General features: G+C 36.7%; 1 protein-coding gene across 5 annotated transcripts in view; it reads right to left on the minus strand.

Moving 5' to 3' along the window:
* Nucleotides 1–21,272, minus strand: part of PTPRZ1 (protein tyrosine phosphatase receptor type Z1) — a 181,935-nt gene that overhangs the window by 36,532 nt on the left and 124,131 nt on the right. For 3 of the 5 annotated variants that reach the window (XM_027075352.2, XM_027075350.2, XM_027075349.2), the window contains 3 exons: nt 16,079–16,125; nt 9,021–12,609; nt 3,914–4,058 (listed from right to left, as the gene is read on the minus strand). In XM_027075352.2, the coding sequence (XP_026931153.2) occupies nt 3,914–4,058; nt 9,021–12,609; nt 16,079–16,125 (3,781 nt within the window). The remainder of the gene's footprint in view (nt 1–3,913; nt 4,059–9,020; nt 12,610–16,078; nt 16,126–21,272) is intronic. The other 2 variants (XM_027075354.2, XM_027075353.2) reach the window with 1 other exon arrangement.

Here is a 21,272-nt window from a genome sequence, read left to right on the forward strand (position 1 = left end):
ACATTAAAATAGTGTAGGATAAAGCTTCGAGGGAAGTCACACGCATTATATTCAGTCCATTTTATAGTGCAGTTTTCCCTAGGAAGTGACATTCGACTTAAGAGGCAGCATGGTCATGGGAGGCCTCCATTTTGGGTTGGTAGCTACCCTGTGTGACTCACAAATTTGAATTTAAGACCATGAGAGAATTCATATTGCTCTTCCTCCCTCTCCCCAAAGCCAAAACAACTGTCTATGGGAAGCTCTTTTTTATACTGTTTTTGATGGAGTGCCATTTTGTTGATTATGCCTTTGATAGTTTTTAGATTTTAACTCTTAAAAAAGCTCTCAAAAATTTGCCCTTTGTCTTCTTTAAAAAGAACTTTTTGAAAATCTTCCTTACTGAAGTCATTTTGTATCTTAGAAACTTACGACTTGGCTCATGTAAATTCTACCTTAAAACATCTGGAAAATAATTTCAGGGCACATTATTTAATGTATGACAAGATTCAATATCTATAGTCCATCTGTTCTGTATAAGCAGTGAATGTCTTCACGTCTATGTGCTAAGTGTTGATAACTATGTCTCTTGCTAATTATCACTCAGCCATAATGAAAAAAGTGATGACTGTTTTAAACTTGTAGACATAGGTCCTATCAATCAATGTTAATCTGATTATTTGATTTACACCTTTTCATCACAGTAAGTATTTGGAATTAAAAGCTAGAAATGTATTTCCATTTTTTGGATCCTTATACAGATATAAAACCATATTTATTCATTATGCTGCATTCATCACAGAAACTCTAAAGAAGCTCGGACTGCAATCTTAAAGATGATCTAGTGAACCTTCCCCCGAAATGGCACAGAGAGGAAAACCAGTTCCCAGGTGGATAAGTGACATGCCCAAGACCACGTAACAAATGCCAGGCAGAAATGGGGAAGGGATCCAGATTTGTTCTGTCTTCCTACTACAACATGCTTTCTCTCAAGGCTTACACAAAACCTCAGGGACCGCTTTGAATTGGGTAAAGAGACAAAGAAAAAAAAAAGACTTATTATACCACTTTACAGTAATTTTTTATCCTAAGAAATTAGATTAGAAAAACATTTAAATATATCAGCTTGGAAAAACTCATAAGGACCATGTTACTATGAGGACTTTTGTTGGTATGCCATTCTATTTTGAACCTTTCCACACAGGCTGTGCTTTCCACAAAGGTCTAAAATGTTTCCATACTGGCTAGTGAAATCGTATTGTTTACAAATGGTCTACATCAAAATTTGAATATATTCACAAAAACCCTGAAGAAGGCACTAATATAGTCATCTTGTGTTGCACCAACTAATACCCCTGGTGTATCCCTGATCTAAAAAGTTACATTTTGAAGTGAATTAATTTCAAATGGATGTGAGGACAGAGGTGTTAAATTTTGAAACGGGTAAGTAAAAGACTGACAGATTTTATCAGAACGTTTGACAGATAGATATAAAATATATACATAAAATCATCAGAGCGCTCATTTTTTAAGCTAATGCACTCTGTGTTCAAGGTACATAAAGTGTTATTTGTGAGGAAAAGAGAAACATCTTGTTGGTGAAGGTCAAATTAGTATTTTTCAACTAGTAATTTTATCTTTTTTCTCCACATAATACAGATGAGATAATCCATTATTAATAGAAAATAAATACCATTCCAGATTTTAATTTTCCATGAAATATCAAATCATATTAAATAAGACACTTTCAAATCTACAAAAAATAAACTTGAAATACTAAGTAACAAAGATCAAAACTCTCATTCTTATTTCAGTCTTAAGATTGACATTTCTATTGGAAATTTATTCTAACACTCTTTACTGTGAAGTAGAATTTGGGCTTACTTTCCATCTTATTTAAAAAAATTTTACCTCTAATTCCAAATAACTTCAAACATTGGTTTGCCAGGGAAAATCAGATTAAATATAAGCCAGTAATCTGAACACATCAAGGTTGATAAAAAGTTTGGCCAACAAACCGAGTGGGGAGTATGGAGAAAAGCAATATGAATTCTTGTTGAAAAAACATGTATAAATCATGTACTGTGTTCATGGTACTCTGCTGAGCATGGAATCTTCTGTAGAAAGAGTCATTGGCAATTATAGGAACCAGTGGAGAAAGCAGCTTTGTTTGCATCATGTTATGGACAAAATAGACCACCAATTCACATATGGTAACAAAAGTATGATCTGTTCTCTTACTGCAGTTTACTCTTTTCTGTAAAGGTTGTTGGATATGAAATACAGTTGATCATGAAAACATTCTACCTTAGTCCACCCGTGTCCAACTACATGCAACTACCTGCCCCAGGCCTGTCTCAGACACACCCAGCTTACTCCTGCTTCCTGTTCTTTCCACCTGCTGTGTTCCTGCCTGGAAAGCTGTCTCCTTTATCTCCACTTTCTGAACCCTATCCAGTGCAAGCCCAGCATTTTACATTTACTCTGCTCATCCTGGCCTATCAAGATTCTTTGTTCCCTGACCACTCTTAACATTAGTGATTTCAGGTGTCGTGTGTATACTTGCGTATAGTAGGTTATACATTTTTCATAGAAAATTCTCAATAAGCATGAATTTCTCAAGGATAGTGACTCTCATTCATTCATCTGTTTTTGATATTTTCCATAGTAGCCAACATGGTACTAAGCACATGAGAAACAGTCCTTAAAAATGGCAAATATTTTTGAATAAACTGAGAGAATATATTTTAGGATAACACATAAAGAGATAAGGAGTGGCCATATGAGCTTACAGAGAGACATTACTAAACAAAAAGGAATTAATTATAGATCTTCTGAACAAAATTCTCTTTTAAAACGAAGCAATAAATTACAAAGCTAGGATTCCTTATATCATCGTAAAGTTTTTGTTTTTCAAGACACAGTTATAATAGTTATACTGACTTACACTGTTTCCCCAGTAAACTTCCTAATTTGCAGCGTGTTCTGAATGACATGGGATGGGAAGCTTATGGTGAGTGCAACCATCTTTGTCCTTTAAAAGTTTTAATAGGATACTGGGGTGCCTGGGTGGTTCAGTCAGTTAAGCGTCCAACTCTTGATTCTGGGTCAGGTCATGATCTCACGGTTCCTGAGATGGGGCCCGTGTCGGGCTCTGAACTGATAGTGCAGAGTCTACTTGGGATTCTCTCCCTCCCTCTCTCTCTGTCCCTCCCCTGCTTGCACATGTGCACTCTCTCTCTTTCTTTCTCTCTCAAAATAAATAAACATTAAAATCAATAAACAAAAGTTTTAATAGGATATTGATGACAGCAAAACTATATCTTATCCTCAAGGCAAGCTATAATTAACTTTAGAATTCTATGCATCTTAATATAGTCAACTTTATTTTCTAATTATATTAATATTTTAATTGCTTGATTTTTACTCTTGTGTACGGAGCTATCGGTTTTTGCTATTAGCATGCAGCTGATGTGCATCTTGTACAAAATCCACAATTATAAACAAACCATGTTTTTACTATAGCAAAAACTATGTTTTTTCTAAATAATAACTTTTGAAATCGTAACAGCTGGAGCATTTAAGCTGAGAAGCTTAGATTTATGTTAAGTGCTATGATAACATTTGAAGGTTAATTAGATTACTATGAAAGTACAACTGTCAAAATACTGTATTAAATATTAACTAAGCCAGGGTTCCTCCATTTTACCCTTTAATTGTTTTACTGGTGTATGAAAAACAATCAAGTATTATATTATTATGTCTTTGGATTTACAAATTCACCTAATTCATCGTTCGCTGGATAAATTAATGGTAGCTCTCAAGGAAAAAGAATGTGAATATGCTTTGAAGAACTTTCAGGTAAAACAAAAAAAAAACACAGGCAAAATCTGAGCTCTATGAAATACATTTCTAAAACAAGCATTCAACTTACCTCCAGTAGATGAGAATACCCACAAGAACCACTAGACAGATAAAAGTCAGGGCTGACACGATCACGAGGGGTATAACTGCCTTCTTCTCGGATTCCAACCCCTCAGCTAGACCAATACGAGATTCATGGCTACTATTACTGGCCTCTGTAGTCAGAGAAAATCGAGAGAGTTGATATTTAAGCTTAAGGAAAAGGCACAACATTTTTCAACTGAGTATTTGCAACCTTCATTGTTGTTATTTTCCTTTAAAATTTCAAATCTATGATACAAAGAATGTCTATGATTATAAGCCAATTTGAGTAAAACAAAGCTTAAAAAGTAAGGCTGAAGAACTTAGAATGTCCCAACAGAGATGAGCACCTAGGGACGGGTGCTGTGGCAGGAAGTGAGCATAATACTGCCTTGAAAAGCTTGTTAAAAGGGAAATAGAAGTATTAAGAAAATAAAAGAAGTATTAAAATAAGTTTTTAAATAAAATAGCCAGGAAAAACAATGCTACTTACTGTACCATATATAATCTTGAGTTTCCAAACTTAATCTGAATACAAGGTTTCTAATCCTGCAATTAAATAAATAGCTAGGAGCAATTAATAATTTCATAAAGAGAGAATCTTAGGAAAACCTTCTTACATTAGGATAGCCATTCACCCAGAAAACTATTTACACTGTAAATATAGGTTGCTTTTGAAGTGTTACTTTGAATGCCTTTCTTATCAACTATTTTTCTCTATCAAAAAAAAAAAAAAATACGGGGTGCCTGGGTGGCTCAGTCAGTTAATCATCTGATCTTGGTTTCAGCTCAGGTTTTGATCTTGTGAGTTCGAGCCCCGCACTGGGCACCATACTAATCATGTGGAGCCTGCTTGGGATTCTCTCTCTCCCTCTCTCTCGGCCCCTCCCCTGCTTGCACACACTCATGCTCTCAAAATAGATAAATGAACTTAAAAAAAAAAGAAAAGAAAAGAAAAATAATATTGCATGGGAACTGAAGGAGTACATAGGTTGAAGAAATTCTTTTCAAATATGCAAGTGTAAATTATGGAAAAGCTTAAGGTCTGTTCTTGGGTTAATTTCAAAAATGACTGTATCTGTGACCAGTTGGGTGCATTATTATTCTAGCACTTTCAAAATCATTGCAACTGGAGCTAACCTTCCAAGTTGTTCAAAAGAGTTTCAGAACTTCAGTGTATCAGTGGCCAGTCACAATGCTTCCCTTCTACACTGAGGTGTGTGCAGGGGGGAAGCACGATAAGGGCACATCAGAACTGCTCCGCCATGGTGACATACTGACACTGTTGCAAAGTAAAAGCCCTCATTGCATCCGCCTGCAGAAGTTCTGGAAGAGCTCTTTAAGTAGAACATTTCAGTTCCCCACGAGAGTCTACATTGCTTTCTACATAGCTGGCACATTAGGTTCTTTTATACCAACTATCTTACTTTAGCGATAAGGGGAACAAAAGGCATTGATTTAATTTAAAGATTTACAAATAAATTTGAGAGTAACAAATTCATGAACACAGCACTGAGGTAGAGCTAATGGCAGAGGACTTAAGGTTTAAAACAGTAGCTTCCTTCTGAAAGATGATACACAAAGGGTCAAAAATTTAACCCACTCGTATGAGAAATGTATCAATTGACAAATGATACTCATATTTCCTTAGACATTTTTTCTTATAATTCTGAATGATTTGCCTGAAAAGAGTAGAATGCAAAGGGATGACTAAAAATCACAAAACTGAATAAAAAGTGGAAATATTGTAAATCCATTGATCCCTGAGCTGTAGTTCATATTCTTGTGAGAGAAGCCCAGGTTTCAGTTTCTACTGTTACTCATTTGCTCTGGTCATTACACATTGCAACAAGGCTCATCTCGAAGCCTAAATAATCTGATGGTGAATGCACTGAGTTTCCTTATAAAATTTAGGAAACCATCTTGTTTTAATACATAATTGTCTTCACACTTTTTCTATTATAACTATTATTATCTAAATGGAAAATTTGTGGCTAAACAATGAAATAATCCACTTAGAAAAGCCCTTGGTACCTAGAAATTACAAATAGTGGTTCATATCATTATCAACGTCAGTCATTCTTGAAATGTGATTCCCAGAATACTGGCATTGGCATCACCTGGAATTTGTTAGAAATGAGAATTTTGCACCCCATGCCAACCATCACAAATCTGCTGAATCAGAAACTCTCTGGACAAGGCCCAACAACCTGTTTTTTAACAAATCTTCCAGGTGATTTTGATCCATATTAAAGTTTGAGACCAATAATGTACATTAATTTATACACAAAGTGTGCTTATATAATCACACAGGTCTTCAATGACCACAAATCTTTATAGAAATTTGTATATAGGTGTATATATGTATGTATGTGTGTAGATACATGCATTTTCATTTATGTATATGTATGTGCATACATATATATGAGATATGTCTGATCATACATGTGATATATATGTAAGATATATAACACATAAAATATGTAACAAATTACCATATATATCACACATTGTATACATATATGCACACACATATAATCTTGTAATATAGACTTTACTCATAAGTTCTCTGGGAGGTCTGATTTTAAAATAAACCCTTTCATTGAGGAGTCAGAGTGATAAATCCATGCTAACTACATATTATGAAATCTAGGTATTTTATACAAGATGAGGTACCACATGAAATTGTGGCACTATTGGTAGAGTATGCAACTTTTGATCTTAGGGTCATGAGTTTGAGCCCCAAGTTGGGTGTAGAGATTATTTTAAAAAATAAAGAAGGAATAAAATATACCCAAATTAAAAAAAATTATATAAAAAAAGAAAGTACAGACAATCAACTGGTTCTTTTACATACTATAATGAGGAGCTAGTTGTATTGATTTTTATATTCATTAGTTGAGGCTAAAATATCTATTTTGACATGGTTCAGTAGTGTATATGAGCTACCTAAATAAGACAAGAATCTACTTGATTGGTAAACAACGATAAGATGAATACTTTCAAATACATTTTTAGAATAAAACAGTATAATTTTGGTATTACAAATTAAGCATTATATATATCTCATTGTCCTCAATTATGAAAGCATAGTCTCTAAGAGACAGACACCAATAACACGTTTGCAGTGTCAGTTTGTGTCAACTCCCTATGTGACCTTGATCACGTACTTTAGTATCTCTGGGTCTCAGTTTAGGCATTCACAAATTGCAGATACTAATATTGGCCTTACCTCTATTGTTTTAGGGAACATGTCTTATAAAATACTCTACATTCTAGAAGTACATAATAAAATAATAAGTTTCAAAGTTAGTCTGTATGCATTTGATAAAGAGGCATATTCAACTATTTTATAAGACAGAGTACATACGATTTTTTACAGATGCAGTTTTTAAAACAGGCAAGAATTTTCCCCTAATCTTCTTTGATCTCACTCCATTAATTGTGTTACCTGATGATATTGGAAGGTATATTTCTACTGTTTTGTCCTCATCAGTGGGAGAACATACACTTAATAATTAATCAAATTAGCACATTGAAAAGAAATTGCTAAGTTTCAGTCAATAATTCTGGGTTTGGCATTTTGTAATATATATAGTTTCTCCCTGATAGCATAACTTAGTAAGAACATACTGACGATATCACTGTCTAGTAAGATAAAATAAAAAGGATGAACTCCTCATATGTCTTTAAATCTAATAAAAATTTTTTAAAAAACCCCACGTACTATAATTGAAGCCAGATAACAATTCATATATATGGCAACACTAATTAATATAGTGACCTACGGATTCATTATTCATTCTCACATAGCAGAGTGTAAGTGTTTAAGCTGGAATGCAATGTTAAGTAGGTATCAAGTCAGAATGCAGAAAAACTTCTATCAAAAGGCACAAACTTTTAATTGCTGCTGCACTGAAGGAAAAATACAACTAATTCAAGAGATGGAAATGACAAAGAGAAAAAAATATGCTAATGAGACTGGTATCTATGATCTGGCTTATAAATATCCGCTTTTATGCAATAAGATTGCAAGATGCTACCTTGATCTATCTTTTGACTAATTACGTTAAGATTTAAATCTTTTTGTTGTTAATTTAAAAAAATGCCTTAAAATTTAATGAAAGCAAGTTATAAAATTCTTATGATCAATTCCATGAAATTATCTAGTATTTCATATGCTTACTGGTTTTCAATTTCCCTTTTTCTCCCCACTGGCATGTAGAGCAAACATCTGTATTATATATGTTGCAAGTAATCTGCTCTAAGAAACATCTGGCTTCTAAACTAATTTGCATAAAATACATTAACAAATGAAATGCATTTCTGCAGAAAATGGTCTAGTGTTTTACATCTTGTCATACAATACCTATACATACTGTGCATATTAATGACCATTATTTAACTTCTTAGAAAGGGTTGTATAACCGCGAGTACAAAGTAGAATGCATCTTGTTAGTTCACACTGCCCTCTTTAGGCAACATTAAGGTAATCAAACAGAGGCAGTTTTAAAAAATGAAAACGTTCTTTAAAGAAAATCTTACCATTAACTCTCAAAACTCAGAAAGAGAACTTTTTTTTAAAGTTTAAAGTTCCAGGCTGACGTGGATGTGCAAATTACCATATCTTTTCCATCGGGTGGGTCAGAGAGGTGTTTTGTATCATACTACTATCGGAGTTTAATAATTCATTTTATAATTCAATGAAATTAGTTTACAACTTATTTTAGAACATAAGTGAATATAAAAATGAAAACTATCTAAAAACAACACACTCCCATCTATCATTTAAAAAGCAGTATACTAAAAACGCATTACGCACACTTAAGTGCTCCCACATGTAACTGGCATCTCGCAGAACATGAAAAGTTGACAATAAAAACCATTTTATCCATCCACTAACCAAAACATGTCAAATATTCATTTGAAATAATGAGTAAAATCATACTTTAAAAACCGTGAATGGATTTGTTGAATGTCTTGATTAAGAAATAAAACAATGTGCCACTTTACCAACTTTCTCTTTTCACGATTTTTCTATTTTTTGAGGAAGAAAACCACCACACGTCAGTCTATCTCTTGGATCCATAACTAACCTGCCTCTGAAATGTTGAACACTTCTGAGTGCCTGCTAGTCACAGTCGGGGTTGAGGACTGTGGGGATCCAGGAGTTATTTCTGAGTCGGCTGCTTCCAGGACCCCATCAACATCTCTTTCGTTAACGTCTGGAAAACTGAAATCTGTGGAAGTCTCGTTATCATTAAGGTTATCTGAGACAGCTTGCCCTGATCCACTCTCTTCATCACCTGCAACAAGTACCCATGCTTCAGATTCTGGGGTGAAAGGAAGCAGGGCATTACCGGTCTGAAAGTCATTTTCCTGTCTTCCATCACTGGGGTTCGGGGGTAGCACATTTGTTGGTGGTGATTTATCAGGACTTCTGTCCGTGTCGGTCTGACTGTCTGATATTACACCTGTGACTTTATTTTCTTCTTTAGAGTTTTCAGATAGTGAATATGAGGTTGGATTAGTCTGATCCACAAGATTGTTGTCTTGGGTGTCTGAATCATTCATTACCTTTTCCTCTGATTCTCTATAGGAGGAGCATGCCATACACTTATTTATGGATAAGCCATCTCTATCTCTGTCATCATAATCATCATCATAATCATCAAGATCACCATCGTCACCACCACCCCCTAAATCACCATCAGATCTGGCACTCTGAATGAGCTCGGAAGTTGTTTCAGAAGGAAACAGGAACTTGGTTGTGGTTACAGAACCATCTTTGTTGGGAGAAACAGCTGTAATGGAAACGTACGCATTTCCTAAAGGAACAGAACCATCAGCAGTTACAAGTGTGTCAGAAACTGCTGGAATACCAGCAAATACCTCATCAGTGAGAGACCCCTTGGTGGAGGTGAAAACTTCATCAGAATATAGAGGCTTATCTGTAAGTGTATTTGGTGGTACATCGATTGATAAAACAGGAGTAGCAAACGCATGCCTTCCTTTCGGGGGAAAGGCATGGCTAACCTCCAAATTGGTAGTTTGGAACAACCCATCATTACTGTACAACGAAGGCACCACTTGCTGGGAACTTTCGCTCTTAAGCAAAACTGGTTCAGAGTATTTCTCACTCGTGTAAGAAATGGTTAACCCTTGAAGCGAAGCAGCATGCACATTAGAAGTAGGCGATACATCAACAACTCGTGCAGATGTAGAGTGCAGCATGTTTTCCCTTGAGGCAGAATTTGAGGCCATGAGATGCAATACCGTAGAACTAATCTGCTCAACCTTGGGGGTTTCAACCAATAGTGGATCACTAGGCACAGGTGGAAGAGCAGTTTTAAGCAATGTGTCAACATCAGAAGCCTGAAAGGAAGGTTGCAGCAACATTTCAGTATTAAAAGAAGCGGAGGGCTCATATAATAAGAGCTGAGTTGAAGGAGGTAACATTTCACTAGAAGCGGGGTCAGAGGAGGCTGGCTCTGAGCTCGCCCTACGCACGGGTTTAAGCGAGGTGTCACCAAATGCTTGAGATACAGCACGTGTAGGCTGAACTGAAAAGTTATTCTCTGGCATGTGACTAATCTCCTGATCAAAAACCGCAGTGGCGGGATGAGCAAGAGACCCTGGAAGTATGCCCTCTGTGCTAGAAAAGGAAACGGGGGATTCTTGTAAAGATACGTTTGACTTATTTATCTCATCATACAGGCCAGGCATGACTGTGCTTTCAGAATGGTAAACCATCTCACTGAATGAGGAAATCTGCAGTTCAGTCTCATTTCCATATAGTATGTCACTTTTAGAAAGCGGCTTATTATCATCACCAAACACAGATGCCGTATATGTAAATTCAGCTACAGAAACAGGTGAAGAAATGTTAAGGGCTGTCAGACCATCTGTGTCAGGTAAAAGAAATTCACTATCAGAGGAGGCTCCAGACCACTCCCCATCCCCAGAGAGGCCATGAGGCGGCAGCAGCAATGACGCGGTTGGGGTTATGAACGAAGACTCAGGCACTGGAATGTGACTAGGGCTGCTAAATAAGGAAGCCTGATGCGATACACCAACAGGACCATGCACAGGTACTGCGGAACTGTAAGGAACAGTGAAGAAGTGTTGGGAGCCCTCATTATTAGATAAGGCATAGGAAGGTTCGGGCCCTGAAGAACGTGCATGCATCACGACATCGCTGCTGGGCGGTTCAACTTGAGAAAACATATGCGTTTTATAAAGGACACCAGATTCACTACCACCAAATCCCAATGTCTCTGAAGCAGCATGAGCAGTGGTCTGATGCAACATCACATCAGAATATTGAGCAAGGCTGGGCTCTAACAGCACGTCACCCCCAGCCACTGGCAGAGAAGCATGCAGGGACAGCTTATCACTCTCAACAGCTGAAGTAACTTGTGGAAGGATTTGAGAAACTGTATACAGATGGCGAAACGATTCACTACTGAAGGAAGCAGAGGAAAATGGAAGCAAAGGTGCACCATCATAGGAAGACAGGATGGATTCAAATGACACATCGACACCAGGAAATACAGGCGTAGCATGCAAGGCCGAATCACTACTTGAAGCAGCAGGGGTAGTGTTGAGGATCTGATTGTCAAGCAACAAAGGGGTGACTAGAGGAAAGACTTCACTACTGTAGAAAGGTTGAAGAGGTGTCTCACCATTGTATACCGGTTGAGTTGTCTGCAAGTGTACCATGTTGACGGTGGGGACCGAATCCTGTTGTCCAGAGGATGGAGTAAAAGCATGAGGCGTTACCTCAGTCGGGAAGTAGGCAAAGGTAGAATAAGGTGGCATCTCCAGATCTGTGCCTGGGGGACCCTGTGACACCAGGGGGCCTGGAGACGAGGACTCAGCTGTCTTCTCAGATTCATCAATGTGTATCTTGGCGTAATTAGTCTGGAGAAAGCTCTCTCTACCTGATCCAACATCGGGCTGTGTTATCACATCTGGAGTGCTAGCAAACCACACATTTCCATCAATGGAAGGATCCTTTAGAGATTCTTCCGAACCTGACGAGGCTGAATCTTCTGAAGCATTTCTTGTAGATTCTGGTAGAAGGACACGATATGTGATTGTCTCTGGGTTTTCTGAAGAAAACACAAACCCATGGGATATTTTCTCAGAGATGAATGGCATAGCAGAAGTTGCCAGACTGGAGCCTGAAGAATCGTCAGCTCCGGTATCGAACTTGAAGCTTGTCAATAAACTCTCTTCCTCACTGATATCAGTAGACACCTCTTGGGATTCTGTTATAGAAACTGTATTTAAAGATGCCACAGTCCCAGTCAAGTTCTTCTGCAGAAATCTGAGAATCGTTTTAGAGCTGTCATTTAAAGAGGCTGAAGCGCCTTCCAGGGTGTGAGGTGGCATTTTAGTCACAGTCTGTGAAGTCAAAGAAAAATGTTTTTGGGGGGCTAATCCAGTGACTGGTTGGGACGTGGAATCTAAAGATGTGTTGGGGATATCACCCTTCCCAGAGAACTCACTTCCTCTTGTTGGGGATCGGTTAGTCTTGGCCTCATTGTATTTAGTCCCTACATGATTGTAGTTTGTTGTCGTAGGAATCCGGGGTTCCTTTCTCCTTATTTGGTTTGTGGCACTGTCTCTACCAGGATTCACAACAGTGTCTTCTTCAGTGTCTTTTCCCTCTTCTTTCTCCTTTGAAAAGCAAACAAGAGTTAATGAAACATAAGGAAATAAAAAAATGAATTCTTAACAATATCTTATGCTGCTGTTAATCTTCACTTGTGGGATCTTGGGAACGTCTCCTCATAAAGCACCATCTCACAGAGGCCATGCCTCTATCCTATAGCCTTTATCATCCACATTCTAGGGACACTTAATTAAACTTAATGAAAACACCTTATTTATGGCTGCCTTTATTTTAATGCTGTGGAAGTAATTAAATTAATAGATACCACAGCTTTGAAAGAAAGGCGTACTATAATGTATTTATTTACAGTGTTATTTAACATCGTATTTATTTTGTTTTATGTTTCTCTGTTCAGTTCATCTGGCAACAAGCTAAAGAGCAATTAGCTTCTTACAATAGGAAATGAAACAATTTATTTCAAAGATCTAATTACTTTCAGATTCAGAATATTTCATTGTATATATTCAGAAAAAAATCACAATTTTTAAGCCATCATAAGAGGAAGATTTAGGACTAGAAGAAGTTTGGGTTTTTCATTTTGTTTTAAATATTTTCCACTCAAGACACAGGCAGACATTCTAAAGACAAACTGTCAAAGTATGCTTCTAGTACTAGTTATTTGATTCTGTGTTTTCCTTAGAAACATCATTCAGGTGACCCAGTCTTTTGGGAACACTCAGTCACTGAAATGGCTCAGGAGCGGTCTGAAGAGAGGTCAATCAAGACCCAGGTTTTCTGTTTTTTTCTTCTTTTTTAACTCTGCATTTTATAACACATCAAACCATATGCTTAGAAAACTAAATTGCCAAAGCTATCGAGACACGGTATTTTTAGTTCACATAGAATATGACTTTTCTCAGTTTGCTAGCATTATCATTTATTAGATCTTTTACTTTTTTATTTTTATTTATTAAATTTTTTTTAATGTTTATTTATTTTGAGGAGAGAGAGAGAGAGAGACAGAGCGGGAGTGGGGGAGGGGCAGAGAGAGAGGGAGACACAGAATCCGAAGCAGGCTCCAGGCTCCGAGCTGTCAGCACAGAACCGGACACGGGGCTCGAACTCACAAACCACGAGATCGTGACCTGAGCCAAAGTCAGACACTTAACCGACTGAGCCACCCAGGTGCCCCTCATTTATTAGCTCTTTTAAAGTCATGTCCGTAAAAAGAAGAAAAAATGTACAGATTGGTAAGAAATTGACTGATATCAGTAGAAAGAATCTGAATCTTAAACCACGTCCAGATTTCTCTCTCTCTTTCTACCCTTCCTCCACTTGTGCTATCTCAAAATAAATAAATAAACTTAAAAAAAAAAAACCATGCTCAGATAACTTTCAGAATGTGATGAAAATAATGCACCATTCATTAATCCCACCTAACCAAACCTTGTAGATCTCTAGAAGGCATATGATCTCATGTCAACACCTCAAGAACAGATCATTCCTGCTCTATGATTACTTTGTACATACCTGAAACCACAAATATTTTAATGTATACTGCTTCCTATCATTTTTTATGAAGTTATTGTGACTCTTTCTTCCACTATGGTTTTGATCTGTGTCTCACCTGTTATCCTTCACAGCTTCCATTAAAAAAACTTTTACTATAAAGGCCTTGATCACCCTGGAGATACTCTGTCCTTCAAAGTAATGCATTTTTATTTGAGAGCAATCTGAGAAACATCCCCCAAACTATTCACTTCCACATTCAGTTTTAAAAGCATTACAGGGGCGCCTAGGTGGCTCGGTCAGTTAAGTGGCCGACTTCGGCTCAGGTCATGATCTTGTGGTCCGTGAGTTCAAGCCCCGCGTCGGGCTCTGTGCTGACAGCTCAGAGCCTGGAGCCTGTTTCAGATTCTGTGTCTCCCTCTCTCTGACCCTCCCCCGTTCATGCTCTGTCTCTCTCTGTCTCAAAAATAAATAAACGTTAAAAAAAATTAAAAAATAAATAAATAAAAGCCATTACAGACACATTCCATGTATCTGTTTTGCCAACCTCCATCATTCATTCCTGCAGGAATCACTGGTAGTGGGTAGTGTTATGGGCTAAGTGTTTGTGCCCTCCCCCCCCATTCCTATATTGAAGTCCTACCGCTTGAAGTGATGATATTAAGAAGTGGGGACTTTGGGAGGTATCTGGGACTCGATGAGGTCATAAGCACGGAGCCTTCATGAATGGGCTTGGTGCCCTGACAGGAAGAGTCACGAGAGAGCTTGTTTCTTCTGCTCTGCTCTCTGCCATGTGAAAATACAATGAGAAGCTGGCAGTCTGCCACCCAGTGATCACTTCTAGATATATGCCTATCCATGTGCACATGCACATGGGCACACATGCACACCCACCCACACACAAATATCCTTGGCAGAATTTTGTGAACTCTTTCAAAGGTGGACTGCTCACTTTGCTAAAATAATCCTTTGCAAGACAGAACTGCCATAAGATACATAAACTATTGAGATAATTACACATGTGAAAACAATCTAATTAGTATTTATTGCCAGGTAATAGTTATTACACTCTCTGATCTCATACACACATATGTGCATATGCATACATTTGTACTACATTAGGAATAGCCTCTGGATTTAACATATAATCTCAGTTAAGATGAACAGTATATTTGGGCTTAGGATGAAATAGAAGATACATCAGTCATTATTTCTTTATTTTAGAAATTAAGACAATGTTAGAATTTATAAATATTCTCTTTTTTAATGTTTATTCATTTTTGAGAGAGAGAGAGAGAGCGAGAGAGAGAGAGAGAGAGAGCAAGTGGGGAAGGGGCAGAGAGTGTGGGACACAAAATCCGGAGCAGACTCCAGGTTCTGAGCTGTCAGCACAGAGGCCCATGAGGGGCTCAAACCCATGAATGGTGAGATCATAACCTGAGCTGAAGTCGGATGCCTAGCCAACTGAGCTACCTAGGTGCCCCTATAAATATTCTCAAATACCTATTTACTTATAGGACATTATACTAGCAATAGACACTTATCATATGACTAATCCAAACACAAATATTCAGACTAAATGGGGGACAGAATACATACAACTTATGTTGTGGCTCATATTTGTTATCAATCCGTCAACCACTGGTTAAGTTAATTATAAATCAACTGTAGAAATACTAAGAATTGGTTAAATGTTGTTTTAATCTTTTAGAAAAACTTGAACACTGAAGAAAATTCTGATTTATAGGTATAGTTTATAGCTATAATTATCTTTAACGTTAATTTTTTTCATTATCACCAACCCTTTTCCATCTGTTACTTTTATTATACTATCAAAGTGACATCCAACTCTTGATGAAAGAATCATGTACGTCGATTATATCACTATCTACAAATCTCAACAACTAACCCTACGACGAATAATGCAACATGAACTTTGATTAATGTAACATCTGAAACCTAACCAACAATTGAAAAAAGGCTTTTTAATTTTAAAACATTTTAATATAAAAATAGCTATAATACCTTGACTATTTCTTCAGTTCCAATTAATTCAGGGAAGAGGTCCAGCTCTACAAAATTAGAAACAAAATTATTAAAATGTTTATTCGATTATTTCAGCTGTGTGGATTTACCTTTGGATGGAAAGAGGGAAGGGGGAGAAAAAAAAAGACTTGTTAGCTTTGAAACTACAGAATTTCCAAAAATAAAAATTAAAGATTTGTGTTTCAACACTTCTGAACACTACGTAACACACCACAACATAAGCCTATATGAAACAGCATTCAAAAACTTCATTTCTATCCTCTAATCCAACTCCCTTCCCCTCCCCTCTCCCCTCTACAGGTGTGATTGAAGCTAAGAAGGGAAAGGGGGGCAGGCTGAGTATAAAAAACCCAAATGGTTTTTCATCAGCATAGATGATAATTGGGGAAATGCCAGGGATTAGGAGGAGAATTGACAGGATTTATTTTCTTATTCAGCTACTTATTCTTTCAGTTCCTCTTCTGGTGGAGGGCCCAATGATTTTTTCTACACTGTGAATTTGGGCTGATGCTTATATGTACACAGGGTGCTGCACCAAACAGACAGTGCCTTCCAGCAGGTCCAACCTGGCTGGCCGCAGGAAGGACTGACCAGAGGGATCCGGTTCCTTCTCACCAGGGAAACTTAGCTGTGCTCCCGCAAAGATCTGGACAGGGTCAGTCAAGTCTGCTGTTCCCAATGACCAAAATCCGTTTATTTCCAGTACATGGATGTCTCAATCCTAAAACAAACCCTATCAGTAATGTGAGGAAAGGTTAGGAGCTGGGTCCTTCTCTCCAACAAGGAATCTAGCCCAATGTCAAATTACCAAGGGGCCACCTGCAGAAGCACTGTTCCTCATGCTTCACCTGTGCCACGTAGGACTTGGGTTTAACTAAGTGTTACTGCAGGATTCCTTCTCTTAGTCCTGTTATTTCATCGACTCTCACTCCATCTCCAAAATTCATGCTCTTTACTACCCCAATGCTGCTTATGTTCTATGTTTTATACCTCTAGGTATCCTCAGAAGAAATGCATACTCTATAAAGTTTTCAAAGGCAAAACTGAACTAACATGAAATGTTTATCAAATCCAGGCCTGTATTATGATAGATTTTACTGAATCTACTTTTAACAGAAAATTCCCAGATACTAAGAAATGTAAAGCCGTAAAATGTGGTCCTGTGTGTGGATTCCATTTAGAGGAGAATTCAGGACGAATTTAGAAGTGAAGTCACGCTGTCAAGTGAACTTAGATAAAATTAATACTCTTGACTACTTAGCTATCTCAAAGTTACTTACCCTGAACAATGTTAATTTAGCCCTGAATTAAATTTTAACATTCGATTATTTTTTTTTCTTGTTGAAACTGACCGTGAAAGAGTTTGGAAACCTTTATTTGGATCATTAATGTTCTCCATTTTCTATGTTTTGTTTTTCATGTTCTTTATTCTTCACATTTTCAAATTAAAGTGATTTCAAACAGTCTGAAACATTTGTATCTCTATAACCTCTAAGGAAACAAATACATGTGAGTTGAAAGATGAGATGCAACTAAACTGTAAAAGACAAATAAGAAATTTCAATATGATTTTCTATAAACTACAATTAGTGAAGTTCATGCACATGAAAACCTTCAAATTCAGCATGTGAGACAATACATAATTTGTTGAAATGCTTTTATTTATTTTTTTAATGTTTACTTATTTTTGAAAGAGAGTGATAGAGCATGAGTGGGGAGGGGCAGAGAGAGAGGGAGACACAGAATCTGAAGCAGGCTCCAGGCTCTGAGCTGTCAGCACAGAGCCCGACGTGGGGCTCGAACTCACGGACCGTGAGATCATGACCTGAGACGAAGTCAGATGCCCAACCGACTGAACCACCTAGGCGCCCCTTTATTGAAATGCTTTTAAATGGAGTCATACCTTTTCATGTACTTTTAAAATATTTTAATGTTAATAAGGGCAAGTTATAACAAATATTTGTTAGTGATACATATATTATACTGTAGATTTTTCTCTGTTAAGAGGCTATGGGAAAAAAACTCAGTGATAATCCATTCTCTTCAATGAGCTTAAGGAAATATTTTAAAATTAAAAACATGGGGCGCCTGGGTGACGCAGTCGGTTAAGCGTCCGACTTCAGCTCAGGTCACGATCTCGCGGTCCGTGAGTTCGAGCCCAGCGTCAGGCTCTGGGCTGATGGCTCAGAGCCTGGAGCCTGTTTCCGATTCTGTGTCTCCCTCTCTCTCTGCCCCTCCCCCGTTCATGCTCTGTCTCTCTCTGTCCCAAAAATAAATAAATGTTGAAAAAAAAATTAAAAAAAAATAAAATTAAAAACAAACAAGGGAACAAACAAAAACATGGTCTAACTTTACCTAACTTGATACTTTTAATAAGCAAAAGTAAGTTTCTTATTGACTGTCAAGGCTGGCATAGGGTATATACAATTATCACATTGAGGACTGATTTCCCTATTATTGCATTTAATTTATTTTTATCCATTTACTGCAGCATAAATTAACTATATGGACTCTGGTTCCTATTAAGTTAAAATATGTGATTTTACCCAGTACTTTTCCCTCAAAGAGCATCAGTGAGTTCTACCGAAACTGGCTTTGCTGTTTACTGAAGTAAGAGATAAGACGTCTTCTGGCCCGCTTTGGAGCCTAGAGGCAAAATGTATGGGTCCAAGCAGTCCTTTGGTCCCTTTTTGCTTCATGGCACTCTCCTGGGTGAATACCCCAAGTCTTGGTGTCTTCGTATCTGTAAGTATTAACCCTCTTTGAAGGATCTTCACTTTGGTTTCTTATTAGATTATTTGAAGTGACTAAAATTCTGTGGTTGCCCAGGAGCAATTCAATATGCCTTTCCCCCATACAATACAGAGCTCTCCTGCTGAGCCTCTTCAGAACAATTCTGAAGTAAAATAATTTCACAAATTTTCTTTCTATCTACCCGGAGATTCTGAGGCCATACTTCTGAGTCTGAGAGTTCATAGCACCCAAGGTGTAGCTCTGGTGGTCAGCACAAGATCACATACTCGGTACCCTTTGGCCTGCTGGTTCCTCACAAATAACCAATATTTTAGTCGCCACTGATCGGACTCAGGCATTACTGACACACTAAGTAATTAAACAACTATACTGCTTTATAGACTTCTCACTCACTTGGTCAAAATAGACTGCATGAAGCCTACAAAACGTCTAACAGTAAAGACTGTTAATTCTTTTTTTTTTTTTGTCAGTGAACATATAAAATTCACATATGTGTGACAACTCAGCAAAAGCTATTGGTTCATTCTGGTTTTGTTTTGGAGCACATGTAATGCCACATTTTCTACAAGAGCATGTTAGTACCACATTAATATTCCATAACACAAAAAAGCAACACTGACATGGGTTGGCAAGCAAGGCTTATTTAATTGTTTGAAGGAAAGCCAAGTCTCACAGGCAAAAAGTCAAAGCAACGTAGACTACAGTCTCTTCAAACTGTGATTTTAAATATTATTGTAACACCCATGGCATAGGGTGGTACAGGCAGAACAAGGACAGATGTATAGTGATTTAACAAACACAATTGTTAAATAACTGAAAAGCACGCACCAACAGAAAAATGTGTTGATCTAATTCACCACACATGTAAATTTAACACATATAACTATCAAGGCTCTAAAATACATACTTAAATAATATCCTCTACAATTGTATAATAGTTAACTGTATATTATAGATTTTAAAATGACACGATTATTTTAGTTACAATGACATAAATTATGGATTATTTTTTCATAAATATAATTTTCTATAAAGTATTTGCAAAGACTATGCACTTCAGTTTAACCTTAAAATGGTTTCCTGGACAAATTTAAATGGTTTCTTAATATGCATTTATGCATGGATTTTAAAATAGCAATTTATAGTAATACTCATGGATGCCAATTTTATGGTGATACTGTTGTACACAGCAAGTGTAATTAAAATGCACAAGCAATAATCAGATTAGCTAAAGTTAAGGGCACAATTTGGGAGATTGAGTTTTCCTTCATGGATATTGATTAACATATGTGAAATCTACAATTGAAAGAATGAGGGCAGTTATAAATAACCTCCTTCATTTCTTTTTAACAAAAGCAAAGAACAATACACTGTTTAGAAAAAAGCCTATCCAAAATAATAAAATATAACTCACTAGAGTACATTACAATGTTACTAAGGGAATGAACAACATAATTAACAGGATGAAATGATACTAATAAAAACCATGAAACAAACAGCAAACTCAAGAGTCACTTACATCTCTATTAGCCACATAAATCATAAGATTCTTGAGGGCACCATCACACTAAACCTCAAGATAGTACTTTTTTCAAAACTTTTACTGTGACGTATTGACTGTAGAAGTATTTAAAATAATGTAATTTTGGTTACAAATTGAAAATACATGAATTGAAATGCCACTGCAGCCTTTTAGATCAGAAAAAAAATGAGATCTAAAGGAACAAATATTTTCTTTATGAAAAATGAGAAGACTCCAAACTTTGGGTAAATTGGCTTTTGATGAAGGACTTTTTGGTAGGAATAACTGAGGAATAAGCCATCTAAGTTTTTAACCTTTGCTTTTAAGAGGAATATCATAGTGAAACATCAAATCAAACACTATCTTTTACTAAAACATTATTACTGTACAAAATGCTTTAAGGGACTGAGACATCCATGGAGATCAAATGGTATGCCCAAACTAACATCTCATTAGCTCAACAGTGTCCCCAGCCTTTGAATAAATGGAAACCAAGTGTAATATTTATTATTTTGTACAAATGTGAAAGTGCTACAAATGATACAAGAATGCTGTACTTTGTGCCAGTGTAGACTTAGTCTAAAAGGATCACTCAGAAACCACTTCTGTAGAAAATAGATATTTGATCTGTTTTTCTTTATGCAATAAACATCTCAAAAAGAAAAAACAAAAAAATTCAGAAAGTTTAAAACTTGGCAGAGTGGATACAGTGAGACAGAGCGTAACATAAATAACTACAATTATTTTTTTGTAAACTCCTGGGAAATTGTTTTATGTGCAGAAATGAGAGTAGTATAATTAAACCAACGTAGTAAACGAAATGAATGTATTTAATATAATCCACATCCTGAAATACACAATAGGATTAGAGGAGATTTTTATACCACATTTCATCAA

This window comes from Acinonyx jubatus, chromosome A2 (assembly GCF_027475565.1).
Source record: "Acinonyx jubatus isolate Ajub_Pintada_27869175 chromosome A2, VMU_Ajub_asm_v1.0, whole genome shotgun sequence".
In the NCBI taxonomy this organism is placed as follows: Eukaryota; Metazoa; Chordata; class Mammalia; order Carnivora; family Felidae; genus Acinonyx; species Acinonyx jubatus.